At 40.3% G+C, this 18,507-nt stretch overlaps 1 protein-coding gene across 1 annotated transcript; it reads left to right on the top strand.

Moving 5' to 3' along the window:
• The first annotated feature begins 606 nt into the window (after positions 1-606).
• HTR1A (5-hydroxytryptamine receptor 1A) lies at positions 607-1,875 on the top strand. Its single transcript, XM_069492627.1, has one exon. It carries the CDS (start codon positions 607-609, stop codon positions 1,873-1,875), a length of 1,269 nt encoding a protein of 422 aa, XP_069348728.1.
• Positions 1,876-18,507: the final 16,632 nt, after the last annotated feature.

Below are 18,507 nucleotides of genomic sequence, written 5' to 3'. Positions count from 1 at the left end.
GGGGAGTGAGGAGGAAGAGGGAGACTGAAACGCAAGGCTAGTAGGGAGAAGGGGGAAAGAGAAGACTGTAGAGAAAGAAGAGACAGGAGGAGAGGGGGAGAGAGAGGGAGGGAAGGAAACAGGGAGAAGAGGGTCACAGAGTGACCGTGGAGGATGGGGTTTCTCTATTCCAGATGTTTCTGGGATTGGAGACTGTTTGCTAGTGGGGAGACTCCAGCTCCGGCAGACAGCTAGGCAGCGGCAAAGTAAAATGGACAGTGAGAGACAGACGTTCCAGCCTCCTCTCGGCCGCCCGGAGATCCCTGTGAGAGACAGACATTCCAGCCACCTCTCCACCGCCCAGAGATCCCGGAGCTGCTTTCGGGCCAACTCCAGTTTCCCAGCTGGAGCCTCGGAGCGCTCTGGACTGCACGAGCCCAGGAAGCTCCTAAAATCTGCTCCTCGGAGATACCTTCGCCAGAGAAGTAAGAACTTCCTGCTTGAGTCCCTGCATCCTTCCCCCTGAAACTTCCCAGGAGAAGGGGCGGAAGACCCCAAAGGGAGGGGCGAGGGGGATCCTCGCGGAGCTTTTTCTTCCCTTCCCCTCCCCTCGCCAGGCGCGCAGGCATGGATGTGCTCAGTCCTGGCCAGGGCAACAACACCACATCGACCCAGGGTCCCCTTGGGACAGGCCGCAATGCTACTGGCATCTCCGACGTGACCTTCAGCTATCAAGTAATCACCTCTCTGCTGCTGGGGACGCTCATCTTCTGTGCGGTGCTGGGCAATGCGTGCGTGGTGGCAGCCATCGCCCTGGAGCGCTCCCTGCAGAACGTTGCCAACTATCTCATTGGCTCATTGGCGGTCACCGACCTCATGGTGTCGGTGCTGGTCCTGCCCATGGCCGCGCTGTACCAGGTGCTCAACAAGTGGACTCTGGGCCAGGTCACCTGTGACCTGTTTATCGCCCTCGACGTGCTGTGTTGCACCTCATCCATCCTGCACCTGTGCGCCATAGCGCTGGACAGGTACTGGGCCATCACGGACCCCATCGACTACGTGAACAAGAGGACGCCCCGGCGCGCCGCTGCGCTCATCTCGCTCACTTGGCTCATTGGCTTTCTCATCTCCATCCCGCCCATGCTGGGCTGGCGCACCCCGGAAGACCGTTCGGACCCCGACGCTTGCACTATCAGCAAGGACCACGGCTACACTATCTACTCCACCTTCGGCGCTTTCTACATCCCTCTGCTACTCATGCTGGTTCTCTACGGGCGCATATTCCGAGCTGCCCGCTTCCGCATACGAAAGACAGTCAAAAAGGTGAAGACCGGAGGAGCGGACACCCGCCTTGGAGCATCGCCGGCCCAGCAGCCCAAAAAGAGCGTGAATGGAGATCCAGGGACAAGGGACTGGAGGCGGGGCGTGGAGAACAGGGCAGTGGGGATTCCGTGCGCCAACGGCGCGATAAGGCAGGGCGACGATGGCGCCGCCCTGGAGGTGATCGAGGTGCACCGGGTGGGCAACTCCAAAGAGCACCTGCCGCTGCCCAGCGAGGCTGGTGCTGCCCCCTGCGCCCCCTCCTCCTTCGAGAGGAAAAATGAGCGCAACGCTGAGGCGAAGCGCAAGATGGCCCTGGCCCGCGAGAGGAAGACAGTGAAGACGCTGGGCATCATCATGGGTACTTTCATCCTCTGCTGGCTGCCCTTCTTCATCGTGGCCCTGGTCCTGCCCTTCTGCGAGAGCAGCTGCCACATGCCCACCCTGCTGGGCGCCATTATCAACTGGCTGGGCTACTCCAACTCTCTGCTCAACCCTGTCATTTACGCCTACTTCAACAAGGACTTTCAAAACGCATTTAAGAAGATTATTAAGTGCAAGTTCTGCCGCCGATGATGATGGAGGAATAGCCCTCAGGTGGAGGCTACAAGACCCGCCCGCCACATTCACTCTGCCTCCCTCAGCCCTCTGGAATCAACACCTAAGATAACTTGCCGCTTTTCCTCTGACTTTCCCAGCTGTTCCGCCCGCGGCTTCCAGACCTCGTCCCCACCCCACCCTCTGTGCCAGGGGATGGCGCTCTGTGCAAAGAGGCCCCTGCGGCGGAGCGGGAGGACCCGGAAACTCCCAGGGTCTGTGAAAAGTGACATTGGCTCAGACTTTTTGCCTCAGCATTAGTTTTGATCTCAGCAATTGAAAATTTAAGCCTCAGCCGTTCAAGGCAGAAAATCCAAATAAAAATAAACTGTACACACAGCCGCCGCGCCCACTAAGGGCTTCCCCCTGACCGCCGTACTTCTAGAACTTACTTAAGATTTAGGACTTTGCTCCATCTCTCCCGCCCGCTTGCCCTGGAAATGTTCACTTTTCTCCGGTTTCATCCCTTCTTTCCTTTCCCTGTTTCCCTCTCTGCTCTCGCGCGTCCCGATGCACTAACCCGCCGGCTTGGGGACAGGCGGGAGAGTCCGCTTTTCCCTGTGCCATTGGTGTCCCGGAATCTCTGCCTCCCTGCATAGACTCTAAGAATAATTCTCGCGTGTACAACCCCTGCTTGCTTTGTTTTCTTGGACTCAAAACAAGTGGCTAGAAGGTGTCTCTTAGTTAGAGAGAACTTGTAAGTATAATACAAGCCTGGCCAGTAGGGGAGAGCGAGGAGGGTGTGCAGACCGTTTGTCTGTGCTTGCCTTGGTGTCAGCACTCACCAAAGAAACTGACAATCACAGAGTGGGGACAGCGGACTTCCCTTTGTGTAGGTTGCTGGAGAGTTGGCTCTTCCAGGAATCGCCACCTACCTACTGCGGGAGGCGCCAGCGGGACGTCGTGTGCGCGCTGGCGAAGCAGAGAGTCCTGGGACCAGCGCGAGCCCCCAGCCGTCAGTGCCCCGGCGTGCGGTGCGGTGCGGTGCGGTGCGGTGCGGTGCGGTGCGGTGCGGTGCGGTGCGGTGCGGTGCGGTGCGGTGCGGTGCGGTGCGGTGCGCTCCGAGCTCCCGCCGCGGATTTACCGCGTGCAGGTTCCTCTGCCTGCGCTCTGGGACTCGCTAAAGCGCGGCTGGACAAGTCAGAGTTTCCGAAGTTGGCAGCGCAAGGTCCCGGGGAACTGCAACCAGAGAGACCAGGAAGGCTTCAAGGGGCAGCGAAGAGGAAAAGCTACCCAGGGCGGCGCGCGGGCCTGGGCTCCAGATGGCTCTCCCCATGGAACCCGAAAGAGCAATTTTATCCGCAGGATGCAGACTTTTTCCTCCTCGGTCATACTCTCCTCTTGGCCTTTTCGGATTGGGGAATAGCTCTGTTTAGCGCGTCCTAACACTGAACTGGATTTGTTCTATATAGGACGTCCAGGACACAAGCAAAGTTAGCAGAACTTCGTTTTATAAGTAGGAACTTTGGGCTTTCATTAAATGGGTCCCAAAAGGTTAGCAGTATTTGTGCTAAATAGCGGGGCCACAAAGCACTAGTGCTCCCCCTGGGGAGACTCGGGGAGTTTTGTAGGGGAATGTTTGCTGCCTGTCCAGACCATCCTGCAGCGCCAGGAGTCAACAGGGAAACCGACTTTTTGCCCTTTGAATTTGTGGAGCACTCCAAGCTTTCTTTCCCTCAAAAGTTATTCTTTCAGCCTTGTCACTCCTGCTGAGAAGATGGTTATAATCTTTGCTGCCCCCAGAAAGGGAAGTTATTTCTGGTGCTCCGTGTGAATGTAACTTTCCCACTACATGGTGGGGATCCAGAGGTTTGTCAAAGTTAGACCTAGCCTCTAATTTTCTGCTGAATAACGGTTTTGTTTCCCAGTAATTGCACAAAGTTGTTGGTACTTACTCCCCTTTCCCTCCAACTGTACCTTTTAAATGTTTGCATCTGCTGTTTTGAAAACCGTGTCGCTTTTACAGATTGCAAACTTTGCCAGTGAAAATTTCACTTGTGTTTATAATTAACATGGTGAAAGGACAGCTCTATCACTTGAAGCCATTTTATTGTTTGTCAGACTGAACAAAGCCTCCATTTGGTGTCTCTCTGAAAGTAGGCATATCCCATTTAGATAGAGAAAGGTTAAGAACTTTGGGAATGGTTTGTCTATGCACATGTAACACCGAGAAGGGTCTGCAGTGGAGAAAATACGGTAGAACTCTCCAGTACAACTATTATTCATTTGAAAATTCAATTTCTTTTTTGCTCACAATAGTCTAGATAGAGCTATGTGAGAAAACAAACTTTTCTGTATGTTTTACTAAAATTTTAGAACAAATTCTATATTTAAAATAATTCAAACTCCAATTTGCTAATCTAAATTATGGGTTGGCCAGCAAGTATTACATTAGAAGTTTTGAAACTTCTGTTTATTTGTGTCTTTTACAGAATTGTATGACAATGACTTTTGGACATTTGTTTTTCCTGCTTTGGAGAATTTATACAAGAATGGAGGAGGAGACAGTTGGAGTATAATTGTCAAAGCAATAGATAAATTAGAGAAATAAAAGAGTTGCATAGCTCTAAAGTGCCCTGATGCTTTTTTTTTTTCTTTTAAAGTATTTGTATTAAGGTAAAATATTTATGCTCAAAATTGGCCTTCATTTTTCCCTGTGACAATAAGGGACTTTAATAACGGTAATGCTACAATAAACTGATCTCACTAACACATGTATCTTTATTTTAATAAAAAACTCTACTTGTGTTTATTTGTATAATTTTAAAATTAAAAATATACTGTTATCAAAAGGAGATTCTGCTATACAGGCCAGGGATCTGACACTTAGAAACATAAGTTTAGTGTAGTTTTCAACACTAAAACTTATTCTAGATGAGTGATTTTTTTTTTTTTAATTCTGTTTCTGGAAAGAGAAAGTCACATCTCATCATTTAGGCAGAAAACCGTGCATCTTCCCTGACTAACACCAGGAGGTAAGATATAGGTATCTGTTTAATTAATATGGACAGGGTAGGAGATACATGTAGGAGAAATTCAGCCTCTGGTAAAAGTGACAGGGGTCAGTCAATCTTGCCTTTTTTAAAGCAATAGACATAGCTGAGACCCCTCTTTTGCCTTCCCCACAATACCCAGCTAGAAGAAAATGGCCTTCCCTGGTTTCAAAAGAAGCAGCTCATTGTTTTGGAGTTTGTTACTCAGTTAAAAGTAGAGGGACATTTTTTTTTCTGGCTGGGTGTTCTTTAGTCGAGGTGTTCTGTATGTAAGACTTACTGCTATATTAAAATTAATTCCTGTGCTTTTTTCCCTTACTGGAATCATCAGAAACACCTCTTGTTTCTATTGTTATATTTTTCAATTCTATTGCTTTCTGGTGTTACAATGATGGCTGCAGGGCAAGGTGAGCCCAGGTAAACCCCAAGAGGTCAGGGCTATTATGGCCACAGAAAAGAGCACTTTGAAGCTTCATGAAGCCCAATAATGAAAGGGAAAATCAGAGGAATTGACAGAACAAGGACTCTCTGAAGTTTCTCATTTGAAAAATGTTACAATGTATCCCTGACATTAAGTAAAATGCTGAATTTGGAACATTTGTCTTTTTGATTCTGTGTATCCTCCTTCATGGCCCTTGTTCTCTCCTTCAGCATCTCTTCCTCACGGGGACAATGGTTTTCTATTTTCTATAGGCATTCCTGTGGCCTCTATCCACATCTCAACTAAGAGAGGGAATTGTTATTAGTCAATGCCAATGTAACTAACAAGCCCCACTAACCCAATATCAGTGATCACATTGTCAGAGCCAATGTTTGATAATGTTGAAATATGAGACTACAAATTAATATAAGATACTGTTGTCACTGTGAAGGAGTTTTCAGCCTAGTTGGGTATATAAGAATAAACTACTGAGTAACTACTCCTGGCAGAATCAAGGTGCCATAAACAGGACAAATCACAGGAGTTTGGCTCTATATACGCCCAGAGGACAAAGATCACTGTGGGCTGGGGGTAGGTAGGGAAGAGTGGGTAGGAAATGCTGTATAGAGCATCTAGGATTGAGCTCTGGGCAGATGGAGGTGCTATGAAAAGGCAGCTATTCTTTATGAGGTGACAAAAGACAGCCTGATCCCTTCTTCTGCCAAGAGGGGGCCTGGAAGGAAATTTCTGTCTGGTTGTTGGATATTGATTAATAGCTAGCATGGGTTCTTTATGGAGGTGGAGATCTTAGAGAAAGATGCAAACTCAAAACCTGTTATGTATTTCAAAACCTGAAAGATCTGGAAAGAGAGAGAAAAGATGGGTCTAAAGCTAAAGGAATGGGGGTTGGGGAAACTAGATAAGAGGAAGAATGTTTTGAGTAGAGTAAGAGTCAGAGCATAAGAATGAGGAGAGAATCAGTAACCATTAAAGGGTTACAACAAAGTTACCAGGAGTAGGTAGAAGACAAAATAATGCATACTTATGTAATGTTTGCAATTTTGCCAAGTGATTTCACACACAATATACCATTTAAATTTGAAATAGCAGATCCTTTTTAAAATGCCAATTAGATCATTTTAGCAAAAGCAGAAGATTCACACAGTAGTGGTAAGTAGAGAAAAAGTGGTAAGCACAGAGATCATATGCAGAGGCAAAACCAGGTTAAAAAGCCAGAACTATAGTTTTAGCCAGTGGGACCACCAATAAGGAAAGCAGAAGTGTTTGTTTGGAGATAATTTCATTGAGGCAGGTGTGAAGCAATAAAGGCCTGAATTTGGGATGCTGGCAGAGGAATGGAAAACAAGTAAGTCTATGAAAAATACATTAAAGAAGAAACTGGCAGGGCTTGGTGTCTGAATGTGAAGAGAGAGGGAGTAGAAGATGCTGATGAGGTTTTGAGCTGGGGAGATTTGGGCGAATGACAGAAAAGGGAAAGTCGGGGGTGCTTCTCCTATGACTCTTTCCCTTTGCAGCTTCATCTATAAATGTGAAAAGGCTTTGTCCTCTGCTAAAAGAATTCCCAGCCCAGACGGCAGGGGCCTGCTGGAAAGGGGATAGATACATGTCACAGCATTTGAGCAATCTGCCATTTGGGTGAGTATTTGAGGAATGCTACTACATAGAGCAATGATTGAATCAATTCCCTGATTACTGTTACTTTTTTTTTTTTTTGTAGAACATGTTAGTTGTTGTTTGAAGAGAGCTAAATTCTAAGGGACAACAGCTTTTCAGGAAGAGTAACTCAAAATACCATGTTAGTCATTGTGTTAAAAATGACACATGAAGCCTAAAAGTTGGGTCTGTCCAGTTAACCAAGCGGAGAGCTGAGCAATCCAGGTTGCTCTTCAAGTCCACTCATCAAGGACCACAGGAGACCTACTTGATCTTATATTACTAGGAAAACTGGATTCATTATTGTCTTAGTCTGTTCAGGCTGCTATAACAAAATACTATAAACTGGGTGGTTTATAAACAATAGAAATTTATATATAAACAATAGAGCCAGAGGCTGGGAAGTCCAAGATCCAGGCGCTGGCAGGTTTGGTACCTGGTCAGGGCATGCTTCCTTTTTTCCATCTTTTCTCTGTAACCTCACGTGGCAGAAGGGATGATGGAACTCTCTGGAGCCTCCTTTATAAGGGCATGAATTCCATTTATGAGGGCTCTGCCCTTTTGACCTAATTACCTCCCAAGGGCCCCATCTGCTAATACTGTCCCATTGGTGGTTAGAATTTCAACATATGAATTTGGGGGGGACACAACTTTTAGACCATAGCAGTGAGGCTAAAGTATCTGGTGAATGTTTTCTATTTTTCAACTTGCTTTGTTTATGTGGCAATGGCAGGAATAAGGAAATGAGTTGAGTCCACAGAGATTTCAATATCTAATCCTATCCCCGGCATTTCCATGCCCCCTGTCTATGACCCTGTGCAACTGCCCAGGCTTTCAGAAGGTTCCCCAGGCCAAGATTTCGAAAAGCTGTCTTGTATCGGCAGGTGTTTATTCTGTTGTGTCTAAGCTTGTTTCTTCCTTGAAGAAAGGAAAGGAAACAAGCTGGGGCAGGGCAGATGGGAGAAAGAAAGGGAGGAGGAGATAATGGAACTCACCTATCTTGTTATATAGCTGTGGAGATGGATGAGAAAGTGTTTTGAAACTTCTCCAAGGCCCTTGGAGAGGAAGCATTCTGTAAAATATGGCATGCTTCATGGTCTCTGGAGACAATTAATCTGACTTTGCAAGAACTAAAGAAAATAGAAAGCAGACTGTGGACATTGTTTTTAACCTTAAAAGAATAGTAGATATAAGACTCTAATTGCAAATATTCACCAAAATGAAGTGTATTATAAGCATCTACTCTATTGTAAGTATTTACAACAGAGAAGGGTAATTTACCAGAGAGCCTCTGGCTCAGGAATGGCAGGCATGATTCATATGTTCATTCAACTAATATTTCTGGAGTGCCTATGGGCAAGGCACTGTTTTACATACTCAGAATACAGCAGTGAACAAATCAGATGAAGTATTCTGGTAGATACTTTGCAAAAATGGCCACCATTATTTCCCTTCATATGTCTACCTCTTTTTAAATTTTATTTTCAGCTTCTCTTATCAAGATATGGAGGCTATTAAAAATTTCTAAGAGAATAGATTTTAAGTGTTCTCAACACACAAAAATTGATAAGTATGTGAAGTAATGTATATGTTAAAAAAAGACATGAAGGCTGTTTTTAATGGCTTGAATCTGGGCTGACCTTGTGACTTGCTTTGATGAATAAATGGGGCAGCATTGATAAGGTAGCAGTTCTGACCATGGAACTCAAGGGGCCTTGCACTCCTCCACTTGTTCCCTTGGAACCCTGCCCAGCTGCCATGTGAACAAGCCTGTGCTCACTTTCTGGAGACCGAGAGACCAGATGGAGCAGAGGAGTCATCCCAGCTGAGGCCATCCTGGACCAACTAGATCCTAATTGACTTAGCAGCTGACTGCAGTCACAAGAGGGAACACAGCCAAGACCAGAAGAACTTCCCAGATTCATTCAATCCAAATTATTAAAGAACTAAATAAATGGTTGCTATTTTCACTGAGTTTTGGGGTGATTTGTTATACCGAAGAAGCTAACTAATATACTCTCAGACTTTTAAGGAGTTTACAATAGAGAGGAAAGAGAAAATAAAGAACAATGACTAAACCACATACATATGTAGTATATCAGATAGCAATCTTGAAAATAAAATAGAGTAAGGTATATAGGAAATGCTGAGGCAGAGGGGAAGGATGTTGCTATTTTTTATAAGCATTCAGGTGACAGTTCACTCACAGGTGACATTTAGATAGAAACCTTGAAAGAGTTATCAGAGGCATGTATTTGAGGCTTAGTGAAAACGAGCACTCCGACATATAAGTCTTAAGAAATCTTATGCAATTTTCTGTGAAAGCTTTTATGGTTTATTTCCAAAAGGAAATGCCAGGAAGTTGCATATTTGGGAAGTTATGTGCTCAAATTCTAGGGTTTTGCACTTCCTGACCACGAAGCATACCGTATTTTATAGAATGCTTCCTCTCCAAAGGCCTTGGAGAAGTTTCAAAGCACTTTCTTATCCGTCTCCACAGCAGTATAACAAGATAGGTGAGTTCCATTATCTCCTCCTCCCTTTCTCTCTCCCTTCGTCCCCCAGCCAGCCTGTTTCCTTTCCTTTCTTCAAGACTTTTTAGGCTGAAGGTATTAGTATTCAATTTGTTCAGAATAAGACCCAGCCAGGGCATGAGAAGCCCTGTGTGGGGTCTTACAAAATTGCATATATTTCTGTGAGCCTGGAACTCTGGTATATACTCTGGGTAATGGAAAAAACTGTCTTGGTAAGCCAGGCCATCTAAATGTAACTTCTCACTATGCTACCACAGCCATTTTGGTATATTGTATAGTTTTATTTTGAAAACAGCTTTATTAAGATATAATTCACATACTTTACAATTAATCCATTGAAAATGTATAATTCAAAGGTTTTTAGAACAGTCATAGAATTGTACAGTCACCATCACAATCAATTTTAGAGCATTTTCATCACTCCCCCCCAAATAAATCCTGAGGTCATTAGTAGTTACTTCCTATTTCCTGTCAATCCCTGAGCCCTAGGCAACCACCAATCTACTTAGTATCTCTAAGAATTTGTCCATTTTGGACATTTCATCTAAATGGAATTATGTAATATGTGGTCTTTTGTAACTGGATTTTTTTTTTTTTTTACCTAGCAGAATGTTTTCAAGGTTCACTCATATTGTAGCATGTATCAATACTTCATTTCTTTTTATTGCTAAATCATATCCATTTTAAGGATATGTCATGTTATATTTATCCATTAATCCATTGATTGTTGGGGTTATTTCCACTTTTTGAATATCATGAATAATGCTGCTGAGAACATTTGTGTACAAATTTCTGCATGAGCATATCTTTTCATTAATCTAGAGTATTAACCTAGAGATGGAATTGCTGGGTCATATGGTAACTATGTGTTTAAGTTTTTGAAGAATTTCCAAACTGTTCTACATAGTGGTTGTACCATTTGAAATTCCCATCACCTATGTAAGAGGGTTCCAATTTCTTCACATTTTTCTCAATACTTGTTATTGTATGTTTTCTTGGTCATAGCCATCCTAGTGAGTCTGAAGTGGTATCTCATTGTGGTTTTGACTTGCATTTCTCTAATGACTACCAATGTCAAGCATCTTGTTATACGCTTATTGGCTGTTTCTTTATCTTCTTTAGAGAAATATCTATTCAAATCCTTTGCTGATTTTTAAATGAGGTGGTCACTTTATTATTAAGCTGTAAAAATTCTTTATATGTTCTGAATACTAAATTCTTACTGGATTTATGATTTTCAAATATTTTCTCCAATTCTATTGTCTTGTTGCTTTCTTGACATTATCATTTATAACAAAAATGTTTTTAATTTGGAAAAAATCCAAATTTTTTTTTTTGGCTTTTGGTCTAAGAAGTTTACAAAGATTTACTCCTATATTTTATTCTAAGGGCTTTATAGTTTTAGCTTTTACATATAGGTAGTTGATCCATTTTCAGTTATTTTTGTATATGGTGTAAGGGAAGGGCTCAAATCAGTTTTTTTTTGTTTTTTTTTTTGCACTTCTAATACCATTTGTTGAAAAGAATATTCTTTTCTCGTTGAATTTTTTAGCACACTTGATGAAGATCAATTGAACATAAATGTAAGGGGTTGTTTCTGGTTTCTCAATTCCATTCTACTAATCTGTATAGGTATCCTTACACCGGTACCACACAGTCTTGATTGCTGTAGTTTTATAGTAAATTTTGAAATCAGGAAATGTAATTCCTCCAACTTTCTTCTTTTTTTCAAGATCATTTCAGCTATTCTAGATCCGTTGCATTTTCCTATGAATTTTAAGATCAAGTTGTCAACTTTAGGAAAGAAAGGTAGCTGACATTTTAATAGGAATTTTATTAGATCTGTAGAGTATTATCCATTTTAGTCTTACCAACATTAAATCTTCTGATCCATGGTCATAGAATGTCTTTCCATTTATTTAGGTGTGACTTAATTTATTTTAACAACATTTTGTAGTTTTCAGGGTGCGGGTTTCATATATTCATAAACATTTTTCTTCTTTTTATTGCTATCGTAAATGCAATTGATTTTTATTTTTATTTTTATTTTTTTATTTTTATTTATTTTTTTTTTTGCTTTTTTTTGAGACAGAGTCTCACTCTGTTGCCCGGGCTAGAGTGAGTGCCGTGGCGTCAGTCTAGCTCACAGCAACCTCAAACTCCTGGACTTAAGCGATCCTACTGCCTCAGCCTCCCGAGTAGCTGGGACTACAGGCATGCGCCACCATGCCCGGCTAATTTTTTGTATATATATCTTTTAGTTGTCCATATAAATTCTTTCTATTTTTAGTAGAGACGGGGTCTCACTCTTGCTCAGGCTGGGCAATTGATTTTTAAATTTCGTTTTAAAATTGTTCATTGTTAGTGTATAGAAATACAATTAATTTTTGTATAATCTTGTATTCCACAGTCTTGCTAAAATTGTTTATTTTAATAGCTTTTTAGTGAGTTTCTTAGGATATTTTGTATACAACATCATGCCATCTTCAAATAGAGATAGTTTTACTGTTTTTCCTCAATCTGGATACTTTATTTTATTTCCTTGCCCAATTTCCTTGCTAGAACTTCCACTATAACATTGAATAAAAGTGGTGAGTGTGGATATCCTGTCTTTTTAAAATTTTTTTAAAATTTTTGAATTATTGTGGGTACATAATAGTTGTATATTTTTACAGGGTACATATGATGTTTTGATACAGGTATACAATGTAAATTAACCAAATCAGGGTAATTGAGGTATCCGTCACCTCAGGCATTTAACATTTCTTTGTGTTAGGAACATTCCAGTTCTACTCTTTTAATTTTTTAAAAGTATACGTTAACTTATGTCTTGCTCCTGATCTTATCTTTCACCATTTAAGTATGAAGTTAACTGTAGGTTTTTTGTAGCTGCCCTTTATCAGGTTGAGGAAGTTTTCTTATTTTCTTAGTTTGTTGGGTGTTTTCATCATGAAAGGATATTGAATTTTATCAAATGTTTTCTCTGGGTTGATGGAAAGGATCATATGTTTTTGTGCTTTATTCTAAGATTAAAGTAAATATTTTCTGGAGATATTTAGCAAAAAGTCTCCTATATACCAACTATTTAACAAATGTTATTTAATCTTTGCTCAAGACAGTACCTGTGATTGGGACATTCATTGGTTTTATAGTTATAGAGCAAGTAGAAAAGTTACATCGAATATTAGATGTCATCCTGATTTTTAATCACATAAAACAGAAGATAGAATTAAGTAGATGTCAGACTTAGTCATTTTTAATGGATTTTTCAAATTCCTGAGGGAGAAATAAGAAGACATTTACAAGCTTACATTGTCCACACAATAGAGCTTTTATTCTAGCAAAATGAAATAATACAAAAGAATTAAGAATGGACTTGGTAACTGGTGACATACTGGACATCCATCAACCTTCCTCCCTTCCTGTGTTTGCTTTCCTTTTGCCTTGATGTGAGGTCTCTCTGTCTCTCTCTCCCCCCTCCTCTCTCCGTCTCTGTCTCTTAGTAAAGGGTATGAACCCACTCGCTAATCTTTGTCTCTTGTTGGGAGTGGGGAGCTTATCATTGCTTTCAGTTTATAATGATTTTCACAGTGGACCATACTTTTACCATTCTTAAGCCTCTCCAGAGGAACCAGATGGCTGGTATACTTGAGCTGCCAAAACAACAGCAATAAAACCCAATAAAATGTAGGGAAATGATATTTTCTTCTTTTATTGTATTTCAATCCTGACAGAGTGTCATTAAATAATGAGTATTTCAAAATCTGGCTGTGAAATTCACAAATTATCTGGGCCGTTGTTCTCATTCTTCATTGTTAAATAATTAAGCCTTGATCATCTCAAACGCACACTTGATTGGTGTCATCTGATGACATTACAATTTTTGCTTTAACAAATTAGGAAAAATATCAATGTTAAATTGACTTAATCTATTTTTTATTTTGCATGTATGTGATCATACACTATCTGATATATTTGAGTGTTCAACTGATGTGAATTTTTAATATTGTGTTCTTACTTTTTTGATGTGTAACTTTTCATGATGTTTGATGTAATATGACTCTTACTCTTTTGATCATACTTCAATAACATCTGGTGTGCTAATAATGGGTTTGGTAGCTTTATCACTGATTTTTCATGAGCACATATATCTATATATGCACATATATGACTTATTTGACATACTTAAGCATAACTTCATAGAGTTTGATGCACTCGTAACAAAATAGTTTTTATGTTCATATATATAAAATAAGGTATATATCAGTGGTTCTTAAGTAGGGATGATTTTGTATGTCCCCTCTCCAGGGGATGTTGGCAATGTCTGGAATCATTTTGTATCTTCAGGGCTAGAGGGGTGGGTAGAGGCCAGAGATACTGCTCAACATACAATGCATAGGACAGCTCCCACAACAAATAATTATCTGGCCCAAAATGTCAGTAGCATTGAGGTTGAGAATTCCTCTAGATAACTGGGTATGTAATTGCCTTCTCTTGTTTTGGAACAAAAAAAAATTAGGTACTTTTATGGCTAGCAAAGCAATGATATGTGCATTTAGGAAGACTCCAAAATAAAAAATGCCATTAACTTCACTTTGTTTCTGTAATGCTTGTTAACTTTTCCAGGAGCTTTCACACACAGAATGACATATAATACCTATATCATTATGTATTATATACATATATCATTTCTGTCATGCAAAAATAGAAGACTTCTCAAGTAACTATGCCATTTTCTTAGAGATGCAAAACAGACACAGGGAATTTAAATGATTATCCTAAGGTTACATGGCTGATTAGTGATCCCAGCTCCCTGTCTAGTGGTAGGACCAGAACTAAAAGGCTGACTTTTTATGTTTTCAGGAGAAAAGCAGGCGAATAGTGCAAGTGTTCAAAAGTCCTGCTCTATGTTCTCTCATATTCTCAATAATATGTAAAATCCTGGGGGAATAATTTCACCATTGTATTACTAAATACTGAACAATCACATATCATCATTTCAATATTTCTTTATTGATATAGAATTAAATTCAGTTATGTTAACTTTAAATTTACATTTAGCATTAATCATAGTATGGAGGGGAAGTAAATCTCAAATTGATCCTATAAATTCTGCTAATGAGGTTGTGAAACTGAAACATGTCAAGCCTTGTGCACTTTCCAGCTTCTTCCTCTGCACATTCTAAGTTATGCCTTCTTGTTAAGCTGTTGAACAATAAAAGAGTTTAGGACAGAATGCCATTGGTCAGGATGCAGATTTAAATTAGAAATGGAACAAACATTCATGCCTAATAACTGTGGTGTTAACTTGGATGATGGTGTCAGTGATTTTCAGAATAGTTAACGTATAATCCACTGGCATTTCCATCCAAAACTTTGCTTCAACTGTGCTACTATTTTGGTCAGGAAATAAGATTGTTAAGCTCTAACTTGGAGACTGTTAATATTATGAAATAATATCTTCTGTTTTAATAGTTGAGGCAATTAATTTTAAATGAAGTTGAGCTGTAGTCTAAATTATCTTTCTATAAATATTGATCATTCAGAATAAGTTCCATTTAAATGTTTTCCAACACCTTGTACAAACCTTTGAAAGTGAATGCATAGGGAAAGGTTACAAAGCTCTCTATCCTACCAGAACATCTCTCCCATCTGTCAATAAAGGGTTTCCTGAAATTTAGTGTCTACGGGATTTGCTCTCTATATATTTACTGAGTTTCTGTCAAATACTTAGAACTGAGGATACACCAGCTTCATCCATGTTTACTGCAGTAAAATATTTTAGTTAGGTAGTAGATTGGGGTTAATTCTGGAGTAACCCTGGGAGATGAAGAGAGCCCAGCAGCAGAGACGAAGGACTATTACTGATGAGAACCAGATATAAAGGAGATATTTCTAGGAATTTGCAGCTTAGTGGTAGATGGGCAGAAAGCTGAGAGAAACGTTAAGAGGTTAGGGAAATCGGGGATGAAATGACCCCATAGCACTATTCACAAGCCATTAATATTTGTCTGGTTGAATGGCTAGGAAGTGAGATGTGATCAAAACTCCCCACACTATCTACTGAAGTAGTGCAGTGAAAATGGATTAATTATTTGTAAATATTTTATTCTAACAGTTGTTCTCAATCCCAGCTGCACACTCGAATTACCAGGGGAGCTTTTAATCATATGAATGACTATACTCCTACCTAGAGATTCTCATTCATTGGGTCTAGAGTTAGGACTGAGAAACTGCTATTAACAAAGCAAACAAAGAAAACTCCATGAGCAATTCTAAAATGCAGAAAACCAGGAATCCAAAGGAATTAGAAAATATCTGAAGGCATCTCATGAACCTCATCAGATGTGGTGTATGCTTGATGGTAATGATAACTTTATAGGTCTGAGACTTTACAGCAGAGATATGTGGCATTGGGGGCTATATTCTACTCTTTGGGAAAGAACAAGAAAAAGCCAATAAAACTTTACTCTTAGTCTCCTACTTATCTCAGGGAGCCTTATGGAAGCCAGTACACTGTGATTAGGGAAGTCCTACAGCATTAAAAATATAGAGCCATTGGCACTATTCCCTGATTTACTAAGTGGCCTTTAGGGGATACTCTTGACCAAGATATTTTCGAGGTAACAAATTAGAAAACGAATAAATAGAAACTAACTGCAAATGGACTTTAAAAACCAAGGTGATAAATATTTAGGATATCTACATTATGCAAGTGCATCAATTTAAGGTCTTGGGACAGAAAATGGTTTCTAGAAATGAAAAGGTTAAACGCTGTCCTCTGGTGACCAGAACAAGACCCTCTCAGTGACAGAACATTCACTACTCAGTGTCAGGAAGGAGATACACACACACATACACACACACACACATTGCTGAAATCACATTTACAGAAGGGTGCAGAAGTTTTCAAATGTGAGTTTGTTAATGATAAACCACAATCTTGGGGGCATGGAATGAAGAAGGTGATTGATCCATGTAATAACTCAAGATCACATAGGAAATATTAACAAGAAGCTGGAAGATAGAATAGTGGTTATTTTGACAAGTACAATCTTGACCTCCTGCTGTCCTATATCTTTGATAAATTTATCTTTAATTACTGTTTAGCAATGTGAGCTAATGCAGGTGGGACAATTATTAAATCTGACACAATTTTAATAGGAATGTACTTAGAAATGCAGATTATTTGGCAAAACTATTAGTATATTCTTTGAGGGTAATTTAAAATGAGCTTTAAAGGAGTTAGATGATTAGACCAAGTACTATATCATGATGGTGTTAAAGCATCATGATACTTTCTTGTATCCTTGCTTTCTTATAAACCCCAATAAATTTGCTGTTAAAAGTTGTTTATAGATTATTTCTCTTATGCCTAAAATCTAATTAGTTAAAAGTGGAAGGCTTAAGTGGGAAGTGGGAAGTGAGTAGATATCAAATCTTGACCCTTCTAATGACTTTTCTTTTCTTGATTTGAATCCACACTCCATCTCTTTTTTTTCTACCTTCAATGTATTTATTTATTAATTTATTTTTTATTTTTTATTTTAATTCCGGATATTATGTGGGCACAAACATTTTGGTTATATGAAATACATTTGCCTCGCTCAAGCCAGGGCCACAAGTGTGTCATTCCCCCATACAATGCACCCCGTCTCCATTAGCTGTGGGTTTACTCAACCCACCCGCTCTACCCCTCAACCCCCCATACCCCCTATCTGACCGGCACCCAGTGAGTAGTATTACCATGTGAGCACCTTAGTGTTGATCAGTTAGTACAAGCTTTATGGTGAGTACATGTGGTGCATGTTGTTCCTTCCTTGAGATACCTCACTTCAAAGGATGGGCTCAATCTCTACCTAGGATAATATAAGAGGTGCTAGCTCACCATTATTTTTTGTAGTTGAGTAGTATTCCATGGTATACATATACCACATTTTGTTAATCCACTCATGTATTGATGGGCACTTGGGTTGTTTTCACATCTTTGCAATTGTAAATTGTGCTGCTACAAACATTTGAATGCAGATGTCTTTATTGTAGAATGTATTTTTTTCCTTTAGATAGATGCCTAGTAGTGGGATTGCTGGATCAAATGGTATTTCTATTTTTAGCTCTTTGAGGTATCTCCAAATTACTTTCCACAGGGGTTGAACTAATTTGCAGTCCCACCAGCACTGTAAGACTGTTCCAATCCCTCCACATTCATGCCAGTATTTGTTATTTTGGGACTTTTTGATAGAGGCCATTCTCACTGGAGTTAGGTGATATCTCATTGTAGTTTTGATTTGCATTTCCCTAATGATTAGTGATGTTGAGCACTTTTTTATATGTTTGCTGGCTATTAGTCTGTCTTCCTTTGAAAAGTTTCTGTTCATGTCCTTTGCCCATTTATTGATGTTTGACTTTTCCTGTTGATTTTCTTAAGTTCTATATAGATTCTTGTTATCAGTCCTTTATCGGATGTGTAGAAAGCAAATATCTTCTTCCATTCTGTAGGTTGTCTATACACTCTAAGGACAGTTTCCTTGGCTGTGCAGAAGCTTTTTAATTTGATCAGGTCCCATTTGTTTATTTTTATTGCTTCTGCGATTGCTTTGGGGGTCTTCCTCATAAATTCTTTACCTAGGTCAATGTCTAAAAGAGTCTTCCCCACATTTTCTTCCAGAATTCTTAAGGTTTTATGCCTTAGGTTTAAGTCTGTTATCCAATGTGAGTTGATTTTTGTGAGAGGTGAGATCTGGGGATCAAGTTTCAGTCTTCTGCATGTGGACATCTAGTTTTCCCAGTACCACTTATTAAATAGAGATTCTTTTCCCCAACGTATACTTTTGACTGCTTTGTCAAAGATTAGATGACAATATGAGGATGTTTTTATATCTGGGATCTCTGTCCTATTCCAAAGGTCTATATCTCTGTTCTTGTGCCAGTACCATGCTGTTTTAATTACCATAGCCTTATAGTAAAGCTTGAAGTCTGGTAGACTGAT

The sequence above is a fragment of the Eulemur rufifrons genome, chromosome 17 (assembly GCF_041146395.1).
Source record: "Eulemur rufifrons isolate Redbay chromosome 17, OSU_ERuf_1, whole genome shotgun sequence".
In the NCBI taxonomy this organism is placed as follows: Eukaryota; Metazoa; Chordata; class Mammalia; order Primates; family Lemuridae; genus Eulemur; species Eulemur rufifrons.
The sequence above is the reverse complement of the archived record's forward strand: the minus strand, read 5'-3'. Positions and strand labels throughout refer to the sequence as shown.